Source organism: Trachemys scripta, chromosome 18 (genome assembly GCF_013100865.1).
Source record: "Trachemys scripta elegans isolate TJP31775 chromosome 18, CAS_Tse_1.0, whole genome shotgun sequence".
Taxonomy (NCBI): domain Eukaryota; kingdom Metazoa; phylum Chordata; order Testudines; family Emydidae; genus Trachemys; species Trachemys scripta.
The window spans coordinates 7,518,673-7,531,006 of NC_048315.1; the positions used below are offsets into that span (position 1 = coordinate 7,518,673).

Below are 12,334 nucleotides of genomic sequence, written 5' to 3' on the forward strand. Positions count from 1 at the left end.
TTAGCAAGGAGACAAACTCCTGAGTTATGGAAATTTCCTTTTTAAGGGGGAAAAAAAACGGTTAAGAGCTGCAAAATGATTTGTGAGATTGCAAGATCTCCTTTGTGAGACAATTTGTCTTCTCTTGCGTCAAATCTATTATAAAACAGTCAAGCTGTGAAAGAGGGAAATCATCCCAGGAACATGGTGTATTAAAGTACACAAAGAAAATTCCCCTCCTTGCATTTTGTGTATGTACACATACAATATTACAGTGACAAATCTACTCAAGGGAGATCAGAGAAGAAAAGTTTCTAAAATTTAGCGGAAATTTATGATGGGAATTGGAACGGCCAACGATGGTGCAGGAGTACATTAGAGGTTTCTTTATCTCCCCATATCTCGTTGCTTCCCCAACTACTAATCTGCATCCACATTTCTGGTGCTCCCACCTACTTTATCTTTAGGTATCTGTCTAGCGCTCATTGCAGTGGTACCCAAAGCTGTCATGCAGATACGAACGGTAGACAAACCAGAATGAGGGGAGGTTTTCTCACTGCCCAGTTTCTTGCTCTCGAGCATTGAGGGCAGGTAGAGGGTTATCTAGATGGCTGTAAAAGTGCAAGATAGAATAAAGGAGAAATATCTGAATTAAGCAAGTGGGTGAGGATAGATTTGAATCCCATGCCTGGCTTGAGTGCGGGGAGGGGAAAATACCGTGAGAAACAATCCTTCCATGTGCCTTTATTCTCCCCCTCCCTATATCCATCCTCAGCGAGGTGTGCAGAGTCCTTTTGTTTAGGGCTAGAACTGGCTTTCTTAAATATTTATAAATCTTGTGCCTGGTCTCATGAGACAAGCCAGAGGTCACACGTCATCTTTTGTAATTTAAAGCCGTGGGGCTAAAAGCATTTGCACTAGCTTGAAGGACCCAATCCTGACCTGACCGAGAGAGAGGGAATTGAAACAGACCTTTCTGAATCTCCTTCAAGCATCGAGCATGGTGAGGATAGCTGTCTTGCTGGGTAATTTATAGCCTGAGTTTTGCACTCCTCCGTGTTCACGACTTTGGTGGGGAAATGAGTCAGACAGTGCCACCTTGTGGCCAGACACTTCCTAAACTGGAGGAGCGGGGAGTTGCATGTACATCTGACAGCAGGGACCTGCACAATATTCCGAGTTCCTTGTTTTAAAAGACACTGGTAATTTAATGCAAGTCTGGTGAACACCGAACAGATCTCTGCTTCTTATTCTGCTGGGCACATTCATCCAAAACTAACTTGCTGCTGCGGAAGTACTGAGCTGACTCCAATCCTGCATATGCTGATTTAGGGTAAAACCTGTTAATAGAAATAAATAAATAAATATTAGAAAGGCGCTTGCTTGCTTTGTCTCACTGGCTGTCTGCCCTACGTGTCAGGGAGCTTGTAATCTGACTTCCACTCCTGTGGGCGAAAGGTTACTGGAAACAGACAAAAAGTTTTCCAGGGGAGTAAGTGACTATCTGATCTGCAGATGACGTCTAGTTTTGGTAGAGGTAGCGCGCTCTCTCTCTCTCTCTCTCTCTCTCTCTCAATGGTTTTCACACTGCTGTTTTTTGGGATTAATAATTCATTGTTCCCAGTAGAGCCCATCACTGGGATCTCAGTAGATACCATTAATTTGAATCCAGACTCTTGCTTGGGCCTATCCTAAATAGGACTGTGTGGGTGAGGAAAGTAGGAGAATGGGAGGTAAATATATCAAAGAATATTTTTACAACACCTTTGCACAATGAGGGAGTGATCCATTTAGCATTGCTACATTAACATAGCTCCAGAAACAAGGAGACAAACCCTCTTGCCTTTTAAGCAATATGAGATTCCCCTTTCTTTGCCATCACTGTCCTACCATTCAGCAGCATTCCAGCCAAATGCAAGGCCGGTGGTTTTATATAGTAGTAAAGAATCCTTTTATTTTCATGTAAAGACACAAACTTTCCCCTTTCCTTAATGAGCAAAGTAAAATAATAAACCCATCACATGGATTCTAAGTGGAATTGAATCCTGACACCTGAAGCTCTGTGAAAATATTGACCGTGTGAAATAATAGTATTGTTAAACGTTTAGCTTGCATGATTCTAAAGGGAATATAAAAGGCGTTTCTTCCTGCAGCACTGTGTTACTGGATGGTGCAGTGTCATCCGGTCAGATGTGGTTTTGCATGTTTTGTAGTTGCTGGTTTATTGTAGCATCCGTGTTTGCTACATAGAAAATAATTATGTGTTGGCTACCTTAGCTGTAGGACATCATTCATATAATTTATGCAGCAGATGCAATGCACTTGCTAGTTAGACTTCCATTGGCTTCATTATTTTGATGTTAATCATAGATTGTTGGACGTTGCATGAGATCTCCTCATTGAGACACACATTTTTATTCTGTAACCGAAATTATGGCGATGAAGGGCATTCTTTATGTAGTCAGACATATAAGCAATTTAAAAAAAGAAATTAATATTCAAACAACATCACTCAAGTATCCATTTACCTTTTTCAAGGGGTTGCTTTCACCTATGCATTGAATTCACTTCAGATTGTGAAGGTCGGTTTATTTCACATCTATATTTTCTAAAAATTAATAGCATGATTATAATTATATTTATATATTAAATTAAATAATATTATAATTTTAGCTCTTTTGTTTTGTCCTTTTTTTGCTGGCCAACTCTCTTTTGTTGGAATAATACAACAGGAAATGGGAAAAGTAGTTGATGTGGGGATCTTTTTAAAATTTCGGACTCTAGTTTTCATATTTGTGAGACATGTTTTTGTAACTAATGTTCAGTAAGGGCATTCTATCCCAGTGTGTGTGCTTGCCTGCCTTTTGGTAGGAAAGACTTTGCATGTAAACAGCCATTAAAAATACTGTGATGATGTTAGGAATTTTGAGATTGGCAAAATCTCATTCGCAACCGGGAGTGGGGCGGGCATGTGTATGGAGAGGATGTGTGTTTAGGTTTTTAAAATAAAAAGATTTATGCTTTTAATCAAAAGCAGTGGTTCTCAACCTTTTTTCATTTGCAGACTCTAAAAAATTTCAAATGGAGGTGTGGACCCCTTAGGAAATCTTAGGGCATAGTCTGCAGACCCCCCGGGGTCCATAGACCACTGGTTGAAAACCACTGCTCTAAAGAATATAACTATGTGATTTCAGGCAACTCTAGTTGTTTTGTAATCTGTTTGCATCAATATGGCAGTGTTGCCTAGTGGAATGAGCACAGAGTTGGGAGGAGATCCTGGGTTCTAATCCTGTTGTGGCCTGGGGCAAAATGGGGGATAATGATACCTAACCTCCTTGGAGTGTCTTGAGGAGCAGTCAGTGTTTCTGTGGCTCTTCACTATGATACGAATGGGAGGATGAACAAGCCACTGGTTTCTCACCCTTACAGGGAATGCTGCCCCTACAACTCCCCCATCTGTATGCCGAATTAGGATGATGGTAGTTGCAAAGATTTTTTTTTTTTTTCTTTCTTCCATACAATCCACTGTTGGATATTCCTTCATCTCTTTTATTTTCTCTTCCCACCAAACAAACTCTTGCAGCCACATAGGTGATACAAATTGCGTTAGAAGACTGGTTTCTTTAAAGTTGATGGGGATGCTGAATGAAGAGTAAGATGAAACACAGGTTCGCCCATGTGCACACACGATCTGCCAGGCTATGGAGCTGGGGGGAGGGTATGAAACACTTCTGGATGTATCTAATACCTATTGCCTGTGCTCTCACTCTTTGGAGTTGGCTCAGAAGAAAAGCATAAATAATTAAGCCAAGGTACTTACGCACACATGTTTTATGGCAAATTGGTATGTGGTTCGTGATCATTTTTTCCCCAGAAACAGGTTTTATGATAATACAGTAAAAATATTAAATTAGAAAATGCCTCACTAAGGGTGATAAAACCTTACTACAGTGGAAATAGGTAATTATCCCCTCTACAGGCTAAATGACAGTTTAAAAGAAATAAAAATGTTAGTGCTCATTACTTGCTTTTGTAGGTTGCAATAAAGGGTAAGTTAAATTTTAATTCAAGGAAGACCCTTGTATCGACCTGCTCCTTCCAAACACTCTACCTCAGGTGTAAGTACTATTAATTACTCAGTCTAGGTTATTCCTCAGCACATTGCTAATACCAATACCCTTTTGTGCTAAAGTCACCTTTCCCTCCCTGACATGGGGTGGGGTGTTTTGACTCACTGGCTCAAATCTGATTTTTAATATATGTGGGTGTGGGGGAGGAAATTATATGTTTTTTAGCCCAAATCCGAGTTCATTATGCACAGCCTTCAGGGGCCTGAAAGTATTAAAACCCACACTTACCCCGGTGAATTGAAACAGAGACAAGGTTAAACCTGGAGGATTGATGAGTTTTACTCTCTGCATGGTGAAATCCTGCGGAGGGGAGATGCTGCAGGGGAAAGGTAGCCTATGCAGCAATAATAATAATAATAATAAAGGGTTGGCATTTTTTGGCTGGCTAAAACATTTCTTACAATCCCCTCCCCCTTTCCCATTTACAAATAACCTCTCTCTGCACGGTGTAATCTCGGCAGCAATCAGTTCTCAGAGCTGGCTCGTAGTTTTTCACACCTGGAATTTTCAGGTAGCCCTGCTAGAATTTTGACTTCAATATGGAACACACAGGCCCATGCCTGCGAGCCTAAAGGGCTTATTGTTATCCACTCTTACGAGCGAGGGGGCGACACAGCAGAGCAGTCTGGATGGTGTGGCAGGACCGTACTGCGTGTGGCAGGCAAGTTATCCCTGTGCTGTGCCTTGCGGGATGTGGTGTTCTGAATGTTGGAGCTTCTCTGTGTCCAGGCAGCATCACCCAACTGAGGAAGATGCATTGTTACTTTTAACACCACTACCGGACTTGCTTGCTTTAAAAATGATTTTGCTAATGTTGGTCCCTGAGGTCCGTGTCAATGGAACGCTGATTCCTGAACACCTCTACCCTCAGAGTAAACCAAGTAACCAAACAAAAATAGGAGAAACCTTGAGACATCAGTGCCCCATTAGAGAGAGAGCCATGCTGACAGCAAATGTTCAAGGTAGTAGTTACTGCTATTGGCAGGTGCCTGCTTGGTACCATACAAAAACTCAGTACCTTCACTTTTTGTGTGCGTGTGTGTGGGGTTGTCCAGAGAGAGTAAGTGTGTGTGTGTTCGTTCTATTTAAACTTCATTACAACACTGGGGAATGGGGGAAAGAACTAACTGGGTGTAGGGAAGAGGGGGCAGGGCAGTGACTTTAAATTTCAAAGTGCTTCTCTGTTAAGCTGAGTTTAGCCTGAGATGTGTAATTTGACTTAGCCCTGGCTTTTTGGGCATGCATTTGTGCACTCAAAAACCATCCAAATCCGGAGGCTTGAAATTCAAAGCAGGCACAGTGTCCTTAGCACGAGCCATCAGCCTTTTTCACTGCTTGGCTGCCAGGTGCAGGCAGGTAGGTCGTACCTGCTGTGCCACTGAATGTACAGAGGATGTTAGCGCATTCTTCTGTGGCCATTGCAGTGTGAGTGGCTGATGAGAGCCCAGCAGGGGCTGGCGTCTGTTGATTTGTGTGCGCATCTTAAATGTGATGTGGTTTTGGGTAGGTGGGGAGGTAGGTACTTCACTGAATTTGCTTTTGTAATAGTGTGATGGCTCCCAACCAGGGCTAACTGCATCTTGGGGGAATCTGTTTTGGATCATTCCTACGTACAGAACTCCATTTAGCACAGTCCCCATTTCCTGTTGTAGCCGTTCCAATATGTCCTACTGCAGGGATTCTGAGCCTTTCGCATCCTGTGATCTTAGTGGTACTTTCCTCCCAGTCCCATCTAACCCTAATGAAAGGGGCCTCATGTCCCCCATATTGCCAACCCACGTTCCCCTGAAAAGGTTTGTGACTCCCCTTTCTGTATAACGACTCTCTTCTGCACCAGGTGCACGGAACCCAGAATGTACAATAGCGGAAGGGCGGCCTTGTGGGAAAGGCTCGGAACTGGGGCTCGGGAGACTTGGTTTACAATCCTGCTTTTGCCACAGGCTCCCTCTGTCATTTTTGATATCAGTCTTTCACTTCCCCATCTGTAAAATGGGGAGAATACTTCCCTAATTCACAAAGCTACCGGGAGCATAAATATCTTAATGACTGTGAGGCACTTTAGATACTGGAGCTATGACCCAATTAGACCTATCTAGACAGATACCTGTGAGAGTTTAATAACCCTCTTCAATTCAGAGGAAACAATATTCTGCAAAATCTCCTTGGCTCTCAGAAAGTTTGGCAGCAGCTTTCTACTCTGTTTGTAAGCAGAGTCAACGCTGCGGATTGGACTTCTGTTTTAGTGCTATAGGCCCCCCCAAAATGTGCCACCCCAGGTGTATGGGGTGTGTTCTGTTGGGATCTGTTTTGGCTGATGATAGAGGAGTTGGAACATGAGTTAACTGGCTGGCTTTGTACCCTTAACTATTATGTGGGTTATGGATAAAAAAGAGCAGCTTGTTTATTGTGTGAGGGCAACGTGCCAAAGAGCAGAATGAGAATGTGTGTAATTCTGCTGGATATAAGCCTACTGAGGGACAGCGTTGAATTAGACCTCTTTGGGACGGGTCACATGGCACCATCCAAAAGTTTATTTGAGGTCTGGTATCTCCGCTGCTGAGCGTATGATTTAGAAGTAATGACAGAGTAAACGTTTTCATGGGATGCCATCTGATGGTGGCTTGTCCTATTGCCAATGAACGTGATGGGTCCTAGAAACAAACAAACAAAAACAGAACACAACTGGGAGAATCTCCCACACGCCCTGGAGACCACAAGACTGGATCTTAGCAAAGAGCCCGAAATGGCGGTAAGCCCCCGTGTACAAATATAAGTGCCTGGTGGGTGTGAAAACGGCAGCAGCTGCAGATCTCCGCTGGCCTCTGTGCGGGAGTTCGAACACCCGGGGTGGGAAAAGTGTATGCATGAGCGTCTGCTGGTGTGAGTCGCGGAGTTACTCTCTGACTGGAGAACCTTCATCTGGACGTAACAGAGCCCGGGGCTCTAGTGGGGCAATAATCAGTGCATGTGCCTCGATTTCATGAGACCTCAGGAGCCTTGTGTCTGGAGGAAGCCTGCAAAGTGATGCATTTGGCAGTAGAATGTATCTTTCTGAGGCCGTTTGCTGCAATATGATTAGTCCTCCTTGCTGTTTAAAATGAGCTGTGTCGGGGGTTGGGGAGGGAGGAAAGGAGTGAAATCGGTGACGTTTCCTTAAAAGGTTCCAAACCACTCAGCCTTTCAAGTTACTTTGACATGAGCAACCGGCGTATGTTTGTCAGCTTTGCCCACCTGAGTGTGAAATGATGTTCTATCAAAACACCGGTTTCAGCATTTCCCTCTCCGCTCCTGACATGTGAACCCTGCTGCGGACAGTAACTGCTGCTTTCTGCCCAGGAATTTCACTGATATTGCAGTACAAGTGGAAACATTTGCTCAGTGGTAATGATGGGGTCTGGCTCAAGCAAGCAAGGCAAGGGTGGAAGGCTATGATTGTGAAGGACTAAATAGCATCGCTCGCTGCATTTTTTTTTCCTCCCCCCCCAGTCAAATGATGGAGTCTTAAAGTCACAACGTCCTTTTTGTCAGTAAAACTGCCTGCTTTATGCTATCTAATTTCTCAATTGAAACAGCAAATGACAGTGATACTTATCGGTTAATAGGCAGGGAGGCTGCAAAGAGTAGCAGAGTCAGAGTAACGCAGCACTCTTTATTTATTTATTTATTTAAAAAGCGCACTGAAGATGCTGACTTTAAAGCCGCGGTCTGTAGTAGAATCAGAGGGCTGTTTGTATCTGTCAGGGGAGTTTGGTTTGTTTGTTCCACTGGGCTATTCTGCATTTATACAATATAAAGCTGCGAGGGAGACAGAAGACAGAGAGCTTCTCCCTCCCACCCCTCCGTGTTATTAACATGCAATATTGAGTTTTCACACTTAAAACAGCTGATTTCTCTCTGACCTAGTGACCGTGGCACATTGTCGTTGGAAGAAGCTGTGCCTCTCCAGAGCCACTGGCCTCCCCCTGTCGTTCATTACGAAACGGCTCGCACCAGAACCTAAACTCCCCCACGTCCACCTTCTCTTCTCTCTCCCTCGCTCCTCCTCACTGTGTTTGGTCATGTCCGAAGGGCATGCATGGCACAGTTTGTCCCCAAGCGCCATGTTTTTGGCACCTTGTGCATTTCAGTTGAGCTTTTCCAGGATTCTAGCCCTGCCATCTTACTTGCTTCTAGTCCAGGGTTCGCCAGTTTTTTTCAAATGTCCGCTCCATTTTTCAAAGAGTTTGGGGGTGGTTGTTTTTTGAGTCTGTCATAGATTAAACAGTTCTCTCTCTCTCTCTCTGTCTGTTGGATGCTCCAGTTTCAGTTCCATAGTTAAGGCTGAGTTGAGCTTTGCGCTGAAAGCATGAATTCAACCACTGAATACAGCTACACCTCTACCCCGATATAACACTGTCCTCGGGAGCCAAAAAAATCTTACTGCGTTATAGGTGAAGCCGCGTTATATTGAACTTGCTTTGATCTGCTGGAGCGCACAGCCCTGCTCCCCCCGGAGCGCTGCTTTACCGCGTTATATCTGAATTCATGTTATATCGGGTCATACGGGGTAAAGGTGTATTTCACCTCCCTCCCCCAAATACTTATTCTGACTAAATAATTAATTTTCCGAGACTTTTCCAGTTAATTGGATAATTAGCTTATGAGTTAAAATTGATTTTAAAAGTGGGCCCTTAAGAAATGTAGCCCCATGTATCTGACTTCTTTGTGCTGAATGATCTTACTAATGAGCTAATGTAGGTTCTTCCAGTTTCCCATATGGTTAAAACAGACTGAAATCTCATGCAACGGTTACGTTTGCAGATAGCATTTCAGGATGAATGGCCATTGTTTGCTGTTTTTCTTCGTAATTTAAAATTGCCTCTTTAGCAGAGGATGGCTGCTAAGTAATGCTCTTGTACCACAAATTCCACAAAGTAGTCGCCTTTTTCAAAATGGCAGCCATCTCCGATCATTTTCAATAGGAGTGAAGATAAAATTGCCTGTAGCAAAAGATGCCTCTTTTCAAAATGGCCACCTGCCTCTCATTGTTTCCACTTAGCAGTGAAGCCAAGCTCCCCTCAGCCAAGATGGTGGCCTCCAGTGCGGGTTTTCAATGTTAAATTGGTCTAAATGTAGTTTAATAAGCTCCCTGCCTTTTGGGATTTAACTGATTGCCTCTTTAGCTCTTCATCTCCCTGAGTGTTGCAGGAAACAGTGCTGAGTCTGGGTCTCTTGTGTGGAGGGCATTTGGCAGGCTAGCCAGAGGCCCTTGGCCAGGGTTAGACATCTCGTCTGCCTGGGTGTTTCTAATGCAGACAGCGTGGGAAATGTGTGTATGTGTCCCACACTCCCTTGTATTGCTCTGCGAAAGTGCAGGTGCATTTCTTGTGTGGTTTTGTTAGCTGTCACCTTCAGGAAAGTGATGTCAAGCCATTCTTTCGGGCTGTTTGGGAATGCTGCTTATGTAATACGTGTGTGTGTGTACAAAATTATATACACACTGTAAGTGTGTCACAATATTAACAATAATCTCTTTTTATATTCCGGTAGCACCTAGAGGCCGCTGTTAAGACTGCTGCCCCTTAGTGCTAATACTGCAAGTGTACAGAGATATAGGCAGTTCCAGTCTAAATGGAGAAATCAGATGAAGGGGATAGGGCATACAAATAAGTGCTTTCCTCTGCAGCCGATAAGTCTCTGTCTACTGTATAAATGTATCATTCATAATAGTCTAGGGTGCGATGTGCATGTGCACAATATTTCTTAGGAAACAACTTACGTATTTAATAAACACAGGCCCAAATCTTAGTCCAGGTCTGAATTTCATCTCTCTCATGAATTAATTAACTAGACAGAAAAGGGTCCTTCTCCACCCCAAATCCCAGTGAAATCATGGCTGAGCAGCTGCTGGCCTCACTGAGTTTTGGGTGATCGTCACCTCTGATTTTATTTAAAATTCTTTGGTTTAATAATCCTAGACGACGTTAGCAGCACCGGAAAGGAGGTAGTTTCTCTTCTGTGAGTTTTACCTGCCGTATTTCTGTGTCCTCTCTACTTTGAGTGCAACTGGGAGCTCAGAATGTAGCCCCGTCCGAATGCTTTTTCCTTAAGGGTTCTCTAGATTGCCATGACCACATGAATTTCTGTTTTGCAGCTGAAGTTTGTAAATAAATCCCCCCCTCACACACACCTTCCCTGACTACTTAGGTTTTAAGCTTAAAAATAAAGAAAGAAAACCAGCCTATGATATGGTGATTTTTAAAGGGAAACTCGCTTCTCTTATCAGAACTGCTGCATATGTGATATTAATTGGAATCTTGTTGCTGGGTCATTTTCATTGTTTTTCAAGTACCGTCAAATCCAAGAAAATGTATGAAAACTAAATTATAGTCCCACATAGGCTGTCTGATTGAATCCTCCTTATGGCATTGCATTCTCATACAGCCTATTAAAATATTCAATCTTGTTTTCTTACTTGAAGAGGCTGTCTGTAAAGGGCAAACTTATAGAAAACCTCATTCCCTAGAGAGATGGTATCCAGCCACACTGAAATATTTACATATTTCTGTACTGCATATGATTGGTCTTACGCAAGTTCTTCCCTACACTTGTATTTATTAATAAAGATTGTTGTATGCATTTTTAATTATACGACGGCCTTTTCATTTGAAGCGGCGGATGGTAGCGCTGCCTGCCTCTTGCTTCCAATTTGACCTTGAAAAGTTACTCTCCTCCCCCCCCTTTCTCCCTTTTTCCCAGGACGGAGCTTTATCGATCGCTGTTTGGCAAAATCACGCATCCCGAAGAACCCAAGCAGAATTAGCATCAAGCCTTTGCAGAAGGAAAACATATGCACAAACACTTACTTTTGTTCTCTGCGTTTGGCTAAAGCCCAGTGGGATCCTTCGTGTGCATTTGGCTCTTGCCTCTGTGCTGCCGGAAGCTGCCGCCACGTTGTCACATCTGGCCCGTTTGATCCGGGGCAGTTTGTAGCTCAGAGCTCTACTCCCGTGGTTCACTTAGTGATGGCCGCAGTGGGGTTCACTGAGAGAGCTTTTAGCCATGCGGTAGCCCACAACTTGGATTTCAAGACCGGCGTGAAGTGGATAATGTCCTGTCCAGGGAAGCGCCAGCACCCTTCCCTTTTAAGTTCACTCAGAAAGTGTGTATTGTCTTGTCTGTTAGGATGTCTTGTAATTTGCTGAGGATTATTTTATTTCATGCAGACGCCATAGCTGAATTGTGCAGTATCGAATCAGAGTTAAGAAGGAAATGTACCCTGGCAAGAGGGCACCCCCATATATTTTTTGCAATTCAGTTTAGAATCTGTCCCTGCCAATTAAAGAACATACAATACCCTTCCCTTTTTGATCATCTTGTATTTGTGGTCCTGATCCTGAAATCTTATCCACACAAGTAGACCCTTACGCCTGTCTAGAATCCCACTGAAATTAGGGGGGCTCCGAAGGTGGCTGTTTAAGCAGATCATACTGCAGAATGGGGACCTGAATGGGGACCTACGTTTGTGTTAAACCAACTTCCTGAACCTTCGTTTGCAATGCACGGTTCTGCAGCAGTATTTTCGAATGCCGCAGCTGTGCATTGACTGAGCCGATGGCTAAAATGCCATTAACATGGCTGGAAAAAGGCGCTCCCCATCCATGGGTTGCGTGAATTCCAAAGAGTCCAAACTCCTGGGCTTCCAAAAGCACTGCTTATTGTGCATAAAAGGTCAGTCATGGAACGGCTCCCAGCTGAACGCACGCGCATGACCAGGGATATTTTTGCAATTGGAAAATGTTTGTGAATTTTCAGTTCAGCATTGATCGCGAACACCATTATTTTTGCTGATCAGGATGCTTTGAGGCCTCGTCCGTTTCTCTCCACTAGTGACACACTTTCGACAGAGGTTAGCACCGGTGTAAATCTGGCAAGAGGAGATGATTCACTTGTTTTTTTTACATCGGAAGGTCAAAAGCTGAAAATTAAATCCCCATAAGGGGGATTTATTAGCCTGCTGTGACCAATCTCAGATGAAGATTATCTTGCATAAATAATGTGTGCATGTGTTTGTAGTATAACAGCGAGATGGCCATTGCATTGACTTGTTTAACTACATTGGCTCTGTTTTGTTCTTTAACTAATCTGATTAAACTAGCCTGTACATTGACTAACCAAGTGTTGACAGTGCAGTGAATGCATCTGGTGTGTCTGAATGCGGATTTGAGGGATATATGCTAGTTTAA

At 43.5% G+C, this 12,334-nt stretch overlaps 1 protein-coding gene across 1 annotated transcript in view; it reads left to right on the plus strand.

Annotated features, from left to right (window-relative positions):
- Positions 1–12,334, plus strand: part of AATF (apoptosis antagonizing transcription factor) — a gene marked incomplete at its 5' end in the record, with an annotated part of 77,172 nt that extends 64,838 nt beyond the window's left edge. Inside the window, 1 exon segment of the mRNA XM_034752343.1 lies at positions 10,848–12,334. Within this exon segment, the coding sequence (XP_034608234.1) occupies positions 10,848–10,911 (64 nt within the window).